Raw genomic sequence first — 13,756 nt, 5'->3', positions numbered from 1 at the left:
GGCGTGGGTGCAAGTTTTTGTTTGAACCCAGCAGTTACACACCTGATTATACTAATGAACTAATCGTGGTCTTCACGAATCAAGTAGAATCAGCTGTCTTAGTCCTGTAAAAACAACAACCTGCACACACACCGGCCCTTTCTGGATAAGATTGGACACCCCTGGCTGAGGGGGTGCTCCCAAAGCACCAATTGGCTGAGGGGTTGCTCCTAAAGCTCAGATTGGCTGAGAGGGTGTTCCTAAAGCTCCGATTGGCTGAGAGGGTCCTCCTGAAGCTCCGATTGGCTGAGAGGGTGCTCCTGAAGCTCGGATTGGCTGAGAGGGTGTTCCTAAAGCTCAGATTGGCTGAGAGGGTGCTCCTAAAGCTTGGATTGGCTGAGAGGGTGCTCCTAAAGCTCAGATTGGCTGAGAGGGTGTTCCTAAAGCTTGGATTGGCTGAGAGGGTGCTCCTAAAGCTCAGATTGGCTGAGAGGGTGTTCCTAAAGCTCGGATTGGCTGAGAGGGTGTTCCTAAAGCTCGGATTGGCTGAGAGGGTGTTCCTAAAGCTCAGATTGGCTGAGAGGGTGTTCCTAAAGCTTGGATTGGCTGAGAGGGTGTTCCTAAAGCTCTGACTGGCTGAGGGAGCGCTCCGGGGTCTTGCACAGACCTTTGTTGATGGCGGCCAGGATTTGGCTGGCTCCCTGCAGCTCGGAGATGAGCTGGCTGCTGCGGCCCAACACCTCAGAGATCTCCTGGAGCCTGGACTCTATCAGCCGGCCGTTGGCCTCGTAGGTGCCGAACATCTGCTCCTTCACCTGCTGGCACACCTCACTCACCTGCGGGGGGGCGGGGTTATGGTCACGGTCACTACCCTGCAGGTCAACGGTTACCTACAGGCTGGGATGTGAGTCAAGTACCTGACTGGGACCCGGTTGGTGGTTCAAGCCCCGGTGTAGCCACAATAAGGCCACACAGCTGCTAGGGCCTTGCTCAAGTCCCCAGTCTAATCAACTGTAAGTTGCTTTGGATAACAGCGTCAACTAAATGTATAATTTATATCCCTGCTGAAAGCTTAAAGCAATAGGATGCCCTATTATATTATATATGAGCATATAAAGCAGGGCCGTATAAACTATTAATGGCAGCTAAGAAACATTCAGTCTACCTGTATGTCAGCCCACTGCAGTTACAGTTAATAATTAGCCCACCTGAATGTCAATCACTTAAAATGATGCACAATGCATTTTACAATGTTTTCTATCAGTTCGAGTCAAAAGGATGGACCATATAGAATAGAGGATAGAGTGTTTAAATTACTAAGATAATTGCTGGATTTAAATCTCTGCCATACTGACAGCCTTGTAATTTTGTTTTCACGACCCAGACCTTGTCGTCCTGACCTGCTGTTAGGTCCCCTCAGATGTTTTGGCTTTCGGTTTCTTGTGGAATACCTTCTTGGTCAGCTTGTCCTGGAAGTCGTTCACGATCTCCTGGTCCGTGGCCCGCCTGTCGTTGATCTTCTCCACCAGGTCCTGGACCCTCCGCCCGATCTGGTCCACTCTGGAGCTGAGGGCGGAGAAGTAGGCTGAGTCACCGCTCTTCAGCTCCCCCTCCAGGTCCCGCGCGAAGATGCCGATTCCAGAGTCGTCACTTCAGAGGGGGACGGACACACAGACAACAAGCGCATACTGTCAATGCACATTCATTAAACAACAAGTACATACTGCCAATGCACATTCATTAAACAACAAGTACATACTGCCAATGCACATTCATTAAACAACAAGCACATACTGTCAATGCACATTCATTAAACAACAAGTACATACTGCCAATGCACATTCATTAAACAACAAGCACATACTGTCAATGTTCATTCATTAAACAACAAGCACATACAGTCAATGCACATTCATTAAACAAGCACACATTGACAGGCACATTCATTAAAGGAGTAATATGGTGGTAGGTCACACTTTCTAGGTTTTTATATGCAATTTGCACAAGAGGGCATTGCAGAAACACAATGAAAGTATGAAATGTCTGTTTTTTTTGTTTTTTTTATCTACCTATTTTTTATTGACCTATTTTCAACCGGTTGAGAATGTTCTCCTGGTGTCCGTCACACAAGGATAACCACCCCCCCCCCCCCCCTTATCCTACCCCTATAACTTGTAACCCATAGTTTGCGCTGCTTTTTAAACCATTTATGTCCATGATACGGGTTTTTTCAGAATGTTCTTAACAGGTGAGTGTTTACGCTGCAGGTCAGAAACGTGACAGGCTAAATAAGGCGGGAGGCAGTCAGGCTGTGAGAATTACCCGTCTGTAACAGAGCTTGGCAGACGGGGATTAGGGCCGGTTTAGGGTTTTGGCCTGACCAGCCCTCGGCAACGCTGCAGGTGAGATACAATGTGCGACGTTTGTTTTGGCACTGTAGCTAATATGTATGGAGAGATACTGGAAGATGTATTGGTAATAATATCTTTTCTGTGTTCAAACTTACATTTGCAAATGTCATGCTTGGCTGTACTACTTATCCTAAACATGACGAGGAGGCACTTCAGGCAAAATATCATATACACAAATGCAAATGTAGCAATTGAAAACTGGGGTTTTTTTAAATAGGAAATCGAGCTGTATATTGAGACAATCTTTTTTTTTTTGTAACAAAAAGGCAGTTAAAACTTTGCTGTGCTGTAAATCATTTGATATTTTTGTGTAATTAACATTGCATTACTAATGTATTGCATCTTGTATTGTTACATTTTTTATTTTTATTTAATGTATCTTATTGACTGATCTGTCCTTTGTAAATGTATTGCACACAATAAAAGAATTAAAGATAAAAAACACTGCGAGTGAGTTGCTCCCTCCCCCTCACCTCACGTGCTGCTCAAAACTCTCGTCCTGGCTCCCCACCGAGGTTCTTTCCCCTCTGGAGTCGTGGTCAGGGCCTGGGCCTTCAGTCTGGCCCTGAGTTCACAGGAACAGAAGCAAAACATGACCCGATTATTTGGTCTAGCCAACTAATCAAGAGGACAGAAAGATATCAAAAATACATCAATTCATATTTATCTTGTAAAGCACATAGATCATCTTACAGAACTTCAAGGTGACCAGTTTTCAGAGGGAATAATATGTACAATAAAAGCAAAACAAAAGACCTCAACAGGTGATCAAGTTGAACAAACAGGAAAAAAAAAACCCAACCACTTATCTCTTCATGTGCAATACCTGGGTTTTGGAGCCGTCTCTTGGTTTGGGTGTCGACTGAGCATTAGGGCCCAGTATCCCAAAGAACTGATCCATGACTTGCCAGTTGACCGTATCAAAATCCAAATCCTTGTTCCCCAGCAATCGTCTTGACAGTGGACATGGCATTTAAAGAAACTACTTAACAGTGGGTGATATTTCAGCACATAAAACATTCCTTTCAAAATATCTCATTTGTAACCCACTCGGGAAAACAATGTTTTCATTAGCAGTGGCAATGCTAATATCATGTAGCTATAGCCCAGCAACTATATCTACGGGTGATGGTTAGGTTATGTGTATACAGTGCAGTCTGTAAGTCTTCGGACAGTGAAACATTTTCAGTTGTTTTCACTCTGTACTCCAGCAAATAAACCGTTAAAATAAAATGATCATGATGTCTTTAACGTGCAGGAATTACAGGGATCAAAAGTAATTGGACAAACAAAAACAAACTGAAATAAAGTAATCATATTCAATATTTCGTTGCAAATCCGTTGCAATCAATGACTGCCTGAAGTCTATGACCCAGACATCACCAGATGCTGAGTGGGGCAACTTGGCTCAGGCCATAAGGGCAGTTGTCTGGCAGTTGGAGGGTTGCCGGTTCTATCCCCCGCCCGGGCTGTGTCGAAGTGTCCCTGAGCAAGACATCTAACCCCCAAATGCTCCTGACGAGCTGGTCGGTGCCTTGCAGCCAATCACTGTTGGGGTGCGAGTGTGTGTATGAATGGGTGAATGAGAAGCATCAATTGTACAGTGCTTTGGATAAAGGTGCTATATAAATGCAGACCATTTATCTACCCTGGTGATGTACTCCAGCCCTCTTCAGCTCCTGCTTGTTTCTGGGGCTGATTTGCATTCAGTCTGGTCTTCAGTGAAGTGAAATGCATGCACAATTGGATTGAAGTCAGGTAACTGACTAACGACATTTATTTATTCTGATTTTTCATTCTAGTGATGCTTTACTGACATTGACAGTTCTTTTGAGAGACAGACTCCAAATGCAGATGGCACTTGTAGACAAAACTTATAGCTCTTCTATCCATGAACTAACCATGAAACTTAACACATCTGTCCAAGAAACATTGAAGCAGCCGGTCACCTACAATTGAGGGGACTATAAAAACGGCTACAATCCCTACACTGTTCCCCCAATATGGATAACTTGAGAAATACCACTCAAATTAAAGCTAAACGTCTGCACTTTAACTTCAGTCATTGCTTTATTTCAAATTCAATGTGCTGGAGCAGAGCCAAAACAACAAAGTGTGCCACTGTCCAAATATTTACGGACTGCACTGTACGTTACGTTAACGTTCAAAGACTAATATGTAGCAGGACACCTCATTTAAATTGAAACTCCATTTTACTTTAAACTAAATTAGGATTACAATATAATTCATATTTAAATTCATATTTCATATAATAGCCTACCACAAGCGTTTAAATCGTAATTCTTACGCCTCGTTGATAGCGGGCGGAAAAAAATCTTAAACTTGCAACAATTTTACAAGTTGTAGCGAAAAACACCGACAGTTGTTGGAGCTATTTTAGAACTGATAAATCGGCTAGCATTGCTAGCAGCTAACGTTAGCAGGTCAGCTTTCTTCAGTACATTTTTAGGCAAATATATGGCACTAAAAATCTAGCTGGTTTGTTTCCAGCTTTACAAACGTGTAGCCATCTGTAACCAACTGAAAATGTACATGTCACAGGCTATATTGCAGGAAAAACCATTACCTATGTGTAAAAGTTACGGCCTCGTCAACACGGTCGGTCCACGGCAACGGTTTTATCACCACTTCTCGCGCTACGGAATCAAACGCGAAACTGGGCGCGTGCCACTGTAACAATGTAAATAATAAAATGAAAAAACTTCTGTAACAATCGAAATTGAGAGTTGTAGCTAGTTCGCACCTCTTAAACAAAATTAAAGTGATGTTCACCATTTGATACGGAGCCCCTAGAACAGTGGTCTCCAGCCCTGATCCTCGAGAGCCGCAGGGTGGACTGGTTTTCGTTGTTAATCAGCAATAAAATAAAATAAGTTAATTACGCAGTTAACTCACCTCACCTGGTTATTTGGGCCCCAACTGGGCGCTGATATTAGTGTCAAAGCGAAAACCAGACCCTGTAGCTCTCCAGGACCAGGGTTGGACCCCTGCCCTAGAGTAGCCTGCAAAGAAGGTAGGCCTACATTTATATTTTCCTGACTTAAGATATCATAACCAGTCTCCGCAATTATCTATGCTACCCCACTAACAAACAGCAGGCTAACTAATGGCTTTGACTACGTTTGAATCTGAAAAGAATTACACCCATCTCCAAATGGAAGAGATCAGGACATCCCTGGACTGACCTGGATCAATTTAATAGTACAGTAATAAAGAGAGAGGTTTTTTGTGGGATTTTAAAATAATCTCCTCTCTCAGAAGTGCTCTCTGGGATCGAGGGCTTGTATAACACTGCAATATTTCTTTGTGCCCTGACTGCCTGACCATCATTAAAATAAATAAAAACTCTTCCCGCTCCCAAATGGCAAGAGTCTGTACTGCTCTTTGCGGATCAGTGGTACAGTCTCTTAATAATTTAATAATAATAATTTGTTATTTAGCCGATGCTTTCATCCAAAGCGACTTGCAGTAGACTTGTAGGGTTGTATTGTGGTAGTAGTAGTAGTAGTAGTGGTAGTAGTAGTATGTATTATGAAATAAATTAAACAAAGTATATGACCATATTTATTTTATACACAACGTTTTAAAATTGAAAACATATTTTTTTGTAAGTGGGGTCACTGGTCGGCTACGGAAGCCAGAAGTGAAGTGGTTAACCTTCCAGCCCGGCTAAATAAATAGTGTTATGCGGTTGGCTGTTTTGCGAGCAGCTGGGAACCAGTGCTGTGAAATCGGTCCTTGCGCCTTCGTTTAAACGCTCTGAGCTGCAGAGGCGATATCTCCAGGAGGGAGGGCCGAGAGCACCTGACAGCACTTTGGGTGTAAAAATACAGATATTCACTGCGACCATCAAAATAACTCTGAGAAAGAGACAGCATGAGGCATCATGTAGCACATTCAGATCAACACGTCGCCCCTCGAGAAGGATTTCTACACAACAGCTGTGCGATTTGTTATATGTACTGTAAGCTTTTTAGAAAGCTTGACTGTTTCGAAGGTGTCCTATGAATGTGTATTAGATAATGCTGTCACTACCAGATATTAATGACCAGCAACAACTATTATTAATTTTAATGATCACAAAATAATATCTATATAACAATATGGCATGACCTTGTATAATACAGTGGGCGTCAGAATTATTGGCACCCTTCATAAATATGCAATGAAGTATTACAATAATTGTGAGGGGTGCTAATAATTTTGGCACCTGTGGTTTTCAGGAAAAAAAAGAGATTACTAAATAAAGAACATTGAAACATGAAAGTAAATGTATTGCAATAAAGATGATCCATGTTGTTTAATATAATATTCTTATTATCAATAATTCTGGCGCTTACACCCACTGCAAGTCATTTCAACTTGGGGTCCATTTTTAGGGTGAAGGTCATTTAGATTCCCGGGAAGGTCAGAACGGGTCTCCGTTGTCTCAGCAGGGGAACGTGACACTCCTAACGGGACATCTTTGTGGAAGAAATTGACTGCATCAAGGAGAGCGGGAGATGATGGAGGAACAATGTCAAACCCGGGGCTGAGTTTCATCTAAATGTGAACCCTAAAATAGACAACAGTGAGAGAGAGAGAGAGAGAGAGAGAGAGAGAGAGAGAGAGAGAGAGAGAGAGAGAGAAGAGACAACATTCAGAGGGAGAGTGACAGAACCCTCGAAAATGAAAGCACAAAATGGTGCTCATCCACAGTGCCGTATACGATGCAAACCAAAAGCAGTCAAACAACCTGACATGAAGACATATCGGCGTTATAAGAGCCAGTTTTATAAACTGTGTGATAGAGTAGAGTAACTGTTAACCTTTTGACCTTTTCCCTCCAAGCCTGGTTTTCATGATGCCTAAATTTCAAGTTTGAGTTCTAGGTTTACTGCTCACCTGTACAATTACACAAATAGGACTTTTATATTTAATGAAGAGTTGCAGGCTAATTGGTAGACTCGTTTCCTGAACTTGGTGGCACAAGCCAGGCCAGGCCTTGCACTGCGGGGGGTAGCGGGGGTAAAGCGGATGTATGGGGAACGATACTTCCGGTATACTGCTCCCTATTAAATAGAGTGGCGAAAGCTAAATATGAGCAAATATGTTCAAAGTAGGCTATGTTTTTCATAGTTTAAATACATAGCTATATACTGAATACGATGGGATTTCAGTTCCTGAAAAGTCATGTCCTGTGTTTTTAGATCGCCGAGATAAGGCTTAAGCTCAGCCTCCCCAGATAGAAAGCATATTTGGGCCGAGTCCGGCCGAGGTGCGCCGTCTTCAGCAAAATATTATGGGCCAGATCCGGTCCGAGCACGGCATCTGATTCTGGCTGACAACCTCGGCTGAGAGTCTTTCTGTCCAATTCGTTTGCCACAACAACGCATCGAGTCAAGTTATTTTTTTACATGAATGACATAAAGGCAATTTCATCTTGAATCAAACTCCTGCAAAAAACGACCAATAGTCAACACATGCACGCTAGTCAGTACAGCACATACTGTCGGTGCACATACAGCAAAGTATGACAACAGGACTGACCTGAGCGTATTCATCTTTATGGAGGTTAGGGTGGGGTTCTGTATATATTTCACAGACAGTATACATTCGAGAGATTTTTCGAATTCATATGATTGTATCATCCCAATCATTGCATTTGTGGTGGAGTTTGACTCCAAATGTGGATGTGAATGTGTACAGAATTTGTAAGTGGTGCACTGGGAGATATTCTCCTTTTGAACAAACGTAAGGAACATAGCCGTACAGGTGCGTTCGCGTACAATGGAGTTCAATGCCATGAAAGATAACGTAACCAATTTACTTTTTAAAAATGTACACCAAGCAGATATCCTCGATGCCTTTGATCACAAAATAATGGAACGATCCTTGTGCGCACACTATTTTTACGGATTTATCCATATGAATCAACGTCCCAGAGAATGCCAGACTTAGATGTAGACGTTCTATAAATAGAGGTAGACTTAAGGGGGTTGGGTGTCACTATTGACAAAACGACTTCTGCTTATGTATAGTCCAACGCGTGTTAACTTTACCTTCTGCAAACGCGGGGGCGATCAAATACAGCAGACATAATTGAAATTACGCGTGAATGCCCGTATCGATTTTGCAATTACCTGATGAGAATTCGAGTAAAAAATAAACAGCCATATCTGGTCTACTGTAAGGGGGGAGGGGTTGCGGGGGGAGAGGGCGGGAGACTCTAATGAGCATCCAATCGCTTAGGTCGTTGAAGATCGCTGAAGAACATCAACAATCAGTTAAGCTCTAAGCGGAGTCGCACACTGCCGCTTTCGAGTCGCGACGCTTTTCAGCACCGGGGATAGCAACAGAACACGAAGAACGTCCCACGACTCCGAACAGTCAAGCATATGGATTTCCGCAAACCTACGTTATCTGATTTCACGAGTTTTTAGATGTTTGGGGAGAATAAAACTGCACACTGAACGGACAACAGATGAGCCACGAAAGAGCTGTAAGTAAAGAAATACATTGACTTGGCCGTTTATAAAAGATACTTTTTCATGATAGAAACGTGTTGATACCGGACGAATAAACTTAGAAGTGCGCCTATATCTGAATCCCTTACACCACCACTAGTCTACTTCTCAGCAGGGCTTTCACTGTTTATGCGAAAATTGCTTTAACTTACATAGCCGTGAGTGTAAGGTGCCGTTTTACGCACCATTGTAATTTTTGTGCCTTGCAGGAAATCGCATTGGAAATAGACTTGAAACATCAGAATTAGGCGAATTAACTTGTCAGAAAGAGTCTTGGAACCCGGTGTCAGTCTACAAAACAAGTGCTTATATAACATGCTTATAGTGCTTATATTTCCATCTACAGGAAAGCAAACTCAAGACGCTTAAAAGCGGACAAAGTCTCTGGAAAAAGTGACCACGTCGAAAACGGGAAGAAAGAAAAAACACTAATCGACAAGCAATATACGCGTTTGTTCACCATGAATTCCATGAACGCAACTGGGTTCAACTCCACTGGCAATGGGGGACAGGCCTACCAGTACTCTATTCCTGGCGCCGAAGATGAGCTGTACCAGGAGTATAAGCCAGTGCAGCGGGACCTCATCCCGTTACCCAAAGCCGTGCTGTACCTCCTGATGGCGGCCCTGGTTGTGGTCGCTGTAGCATACGCCATTGTGGGCCATCTAATCAAGGATCTGACCCGGGATATTGCAGGTTGGTTTCAAATGTTAAGTTTCAAAAGATGCCAAAGTTGGAAGATTTATCACATATGGCTGCATGGTGTGTCGGCGTGTTTGGAAGTTTGAGCAAGACACCTAATCCCCAATTGCTCCTGACGAGTTGGTCGGTGTCTTGCATGGCAGCCAATCGCCGTTGGTATGTGAGTTCGTGTATGGGTGGGCGAATGAAAAGCATTAATTGTTCAGCGCTTTGGATAAAGGCGCTATATAAATGCAGGCATTTGCCAAAATAGAAATAAGTCAATTGTATGATTGAATGAAAACACAAGCGCAGGCTGCAGTCGGTGTTTTGTCCAAGCTGCCTCATCATAGTAACGTCTACTCTATCATGTATTTAACATTGTGCACCAGTAGATAAGGAGCATACCTTTTTCCAATTTACTATTCACACACATGCTGTAGAGAGGATAAATGTCCTCAGGATGTCTTTTTGAGCAGCTCAATAAGAATGCGACATTATTAAGCCCAGGAAAGCTGTTAGTTGGATGTTCTAAATGTGCATTAAGACAGTGGGCTTCCATCTTGGTGTTTACACACACACACACACACACACACACACACACACTTGGTTCAAAGTGAATCTATTCGGTTGGCGCAGTAGACACCGCCCGCTTCGCTTCCTCTCTTTGCAGACTGCGTGCTGGGCCCCAGCGCGGACGACTCGGAGAAGGAGAGCGAGTTGCGCTGCATCACACCGACCCACCTGGCGACGGGGCTCCCCCTCTCCCACGCCAACGCCTTCCACGTGTGGGACCAAGACGACGTCGTCATCCCGCTGTCTCCGGAGGACAGTCCGCAGGGCAGCCCCATGCTCCTGGCCATGCCCTACATCCCGTCCTTCTTACCCGCGCACGGCGCCGTCGAGAGCCCCACCTTCACCAGCTCCCTCCCTCGCGAACTCACGGGCCCCTAGGCCGAGCCTGTACGGAAAGCACGCTGAGCAGGCCGTACCCTGCGCTCTACACTTTCGCACACGACGCGCAGCCTGTTAACATCAACTCCAAGTATGTCGATATTAAGACGACTTTAAGGCAATCTCCCATCTGTGTCGCGACGTGACGGTGCCAACGTGTCTTACTGTCGACAGTAGACAGACAGAGGTTTCTTCAATATTCTAAAAAGCATAAAAAACATGACCCTAAAAAATGAACACAAGAGAAAGAACAGCTATGAAGAGCCTGCTAAATCAAGTTTGCTTGCCATGGTCACAACCTTCTTTTACATATATGTGCAAGATTTACTGTCTGTGGATTTCACCAGAATAACAATAACTGGGAGGGGGGAAAAAACAAGAGATTCTGCAAAAATGCAATTAGTTATGTTCAAGATCAAGAACATGGTTACCTTTGAATGCCATTGTAGGCCTAAATGTTATGACTGAATTCGAGCTGTGCGGTTTTTGATATGATCTTTTTATTTATGTTTTTTGTATGATTATTCATTTTAATATTCCTTTTATCTTTAAGCGTTTGACTGTTACAGCACTTTTGCTTCATTCTCTCTTGTAATCGGGGCTCCGTTGAAAAAGTGACTGTATAAATAAAGGTTAAGAGGAAATATCTCTAGCATTAATTATGAGTAGTAACAAAACGGAACAAAGAAAATCGACAAATTAAAGAGAACTGCTTGGAGGATGGGACAACGGAGAAAATACAAACGCCTCCAAATCTATCAGATGAAACGCGTCGTTAAATACGCACAACTATTTGACATTGGGAAGAAGGAGGTTCAAGTTCTTCTGCAACAACCCCGTTTCCTGACTTTAAAGCAGAAAACGCGTTTCGACTGATTTTCGAACAGTGCAAACACAACCATTCCAATTTGTGGAAATTTGTGGAGATCGTGCGAAAATGATGGTCTTAAGTTTTCATGTAAACCGGTGGATCCCAAATGTGGTGTGCATTCTGCTTCCATTTCGACTTCTCTTTAAAAACAAGTCTGGTGCCTGTTTAATTAAGCTTATATCAAGCCCTGTTATGAATCTCCATATGTTCATAGCAAAATGCCGATTATATTTCAGAAAGTCGCACTTGGTACCATGTAAATTGAGGACAAGACTGTATTTCCAGTGTGAAAATCTTCATAATTTTCTCATTTTTTATGCTGTGACTTCCGAACGAGCTGTTAAAGCACATTTGCAGCTCCATTTTGGGTGTGACTTGTCAGGCTGGTGATAACAGCGCAGAGTTGCAATGGAAGCCACGAGCAACAGTCACAAGCACGTCTGCTGAGATGACTTCGTGTGTTTAATAATAATAATAACCAATTATGCGTTTTATTTATTTATCTTTTGTGCTTCGGCTGTGGCCTTTCCCATCTTCGTAAAAAGGCTGTCAAAGCTAGACTGTTAGGAGTTATTGAACATCTAGACATCCATTTCAGGGATGTGGTATTTCACCCAAACAAAAATTGGGGAAACTAACAGAGGGGAACGACTTGGCTGACATTCTAAGTAAAAATATATCGGACAGAAAAATGTCCAGTGTCAATTGAACTACAGCAGTACAAGTCGGTAGACTTTATAAACTGTAATTCATCAGTTTCAGTGACAGTGAATATTTTACTGGGTGCATGTTTGCCACATCCAACTAACAGCTTTCCCTCGGTTTAATATTCTCGCATTCTGATTAACCTGCTCAAGAGAACATCCTTCCAATAACCTACTAATAAATAATGCAAAATAATAATGGGATTATGCTCCTTTTTTCCCACCAGGCCAATTTTGCAGAATCATTTCCACATTGTTACTTGCAAAGACGAATTACATTACATTACATTACATTATTGGCATTTGGCAGACGCTCTTATCCAGAGCGACGTACAACAAAGTGCATACCCATAACCAGGGATAAGTTCGCTGAAAGACCCTAGAGGGAAGTACAATTTCAATTGCTACCTGTACAACAAAGATACGGACGAGGGCCATTTTTTTTTTTTTGAGAACAAAGAAACAAAGAAACAGAGCAAAAGTTACCAAAGTTAACTATCCAAACACTGCCAAACAACGAATGGGTTGTTATTGTTGTTGTTGAAAACCACACCACTGTAAAACACCATAGAAGACGGGCGGTCCTGTTTACGCTATTGCGGTTTGCTATTTGCGAACTAGCCTGCCAGAGTCGGAATCCTCCTCGGCAGCTTCCAAAGTTATTCTTAGGAGCTGAGGGATTGGCTTAACTGAAAGACTTAAGCGAGCGTTGTGATTGAGAGTAGAACAAAAGCGAAGTCCTTTGGCCCGTCGTGACCCCCAGCGACTCCCTGTCTCTGCCGTGATCTGTGTGTCTGAGGGGTTATAAGAGCGCACCCGTAAATGTAAAGACTCGGTTGGGTTCCCTTTCACATTGGGCCGCTAATGATACTGGAAACAAGTAAATTCCCCTGTCGCGTGTCCGTTCCAAGAATGACAAACACGCAATCACTTGAAGCGACATAAATCGTACCGCTTTCAGTACCATCGATGTTCCTGCGCATTTGCCCCGTTTCCAGGGATGACACAAACCGAAAGCACAGAATTCAGGGTTCAGAGTGAAAGGTCGTGACCTCGGAATTATAATGTTCCATCTGTGTTCTGAGTGGTTTTGAGACTCTGTGCTTCAACGATTCCAAAGTGAATCGGCTCCAGTCAGATATACATAGGATACGGTTGGCGAACACCAAATATTGTGAGAAAAAAATATCAGGGCAGAAACGTCACAAGAATCACAGCACTACTTTCCTTCACTGACCTCAGAGGCTGATCTCCCTGCAGAACAGTCTCTGACATGCGGCAGATTACACTCACAGCCGGGCAAACCGTGAGATCAAGGGTTTAATTGAGGTCTTCAGAGTTTAATTAGTGGTTCAATTAGGTTTTCTGAGAAGATGAGTGCACTTCCAGACTTCTTTCCCTTACATGGCACCGGCAGGATTGTGACCATTTACCCACAAACTCACTGAGCCAGCTCTCAGGATTTGTGACGCCTGAGATCATTTACATTTTTGTTATTTGGCAGACACTTTTAATCCAAAGCAATTTACAAGTTCATAGGTCCTTCCACAGGTTAAAGCATTAAATCCATAACTAGTGAAATATGCATGAAGGAGGGAGGACCAAGGTATAGTTTGAAAAGGTGTGTTT

General features: G+C 43.1%; 1 protein-coding gene across 2 annotated transcripts; it reads right to left on the bottom strand.

Moving 5' to 3' along the window:
* Positions 1-441: 441 nt before the first annotated feature.
* On the bottom strand, positions 442-5,252 carry syce2 (synaptonemal complex central element protein 2). Of its 2 annotated transcripts, none has more exons than XM_061225243.1 (5): positions 5,184-5,252; positions 3,217-3,343; positions 2,864-2,955; positions 1,431-1,629; positions 442-815 (listed from the first exon to the last, which is right to left on the bottom strand). In XM_061225243.1, the coding sequence occupies exons 2-5, from the start codon at positions 3,289-3,291 to the stop codon at positions 600-602; spliced, it is 582 nt and encodes a 193-aa protein (XP_061081227.1). In that variant the 5' UTR covers positions 3,292-3,343; positions 5,184-5,252; the 3' UTR covers positions 442-599. The 2 variants fall into 2 exon arrangements, with proteins under 2 accessions (XP_061081227.1, XP_061081226.1); XM_061225242.1 differs by having other exon boundaries at positions 4,978-5,236.
* Positions 5,253-13,756: the final 8,504 nt, after the last annotated feature.

The sequence above is a fragment of the Conger conger genome, chromosome 16, assembly GCF_963514075.1.
Source record: "Conger conger chromosome 16, fConCon1.1, whole genome shotgun sequence".
Lineage (NCBI taxonomy): Eukaryota > Metazoa > Chordata > Actinopteri > Anguilliformes > Congridae > Conger > Conger conger.
This window is presented reverse-complemented; position numbering and strand designations above follow the sequence as displayed.

What these genes read in the sequence shown, in the direction of transcription:
- syce2 (XM_061225242.1), bottom strand. Translation starts at nt 5,186, where the DNA reads ATGGTGAACATCACTTTAATTTTGTTTAAGAGGTGCGAACTAGCTACA. An exon ending in GAGACGGCTCCAAAACCCAG is followed by an intron (nt 2,956 to 3,216) that starts GTATTGCACATG and finishes CTGTGAACTCAG; the next exon opens with GGCCAGACTGAAGGCCCAGG. An exon ending in AGTTTTGAGCAGCACGTGAG is followed by an intron (nt 1,630 to 2,863) that starts GTGAGGGGGAGG and finishes CCCCCTCTGAAG; the next exon opens with TGACGACTCTGGAATCGGCA.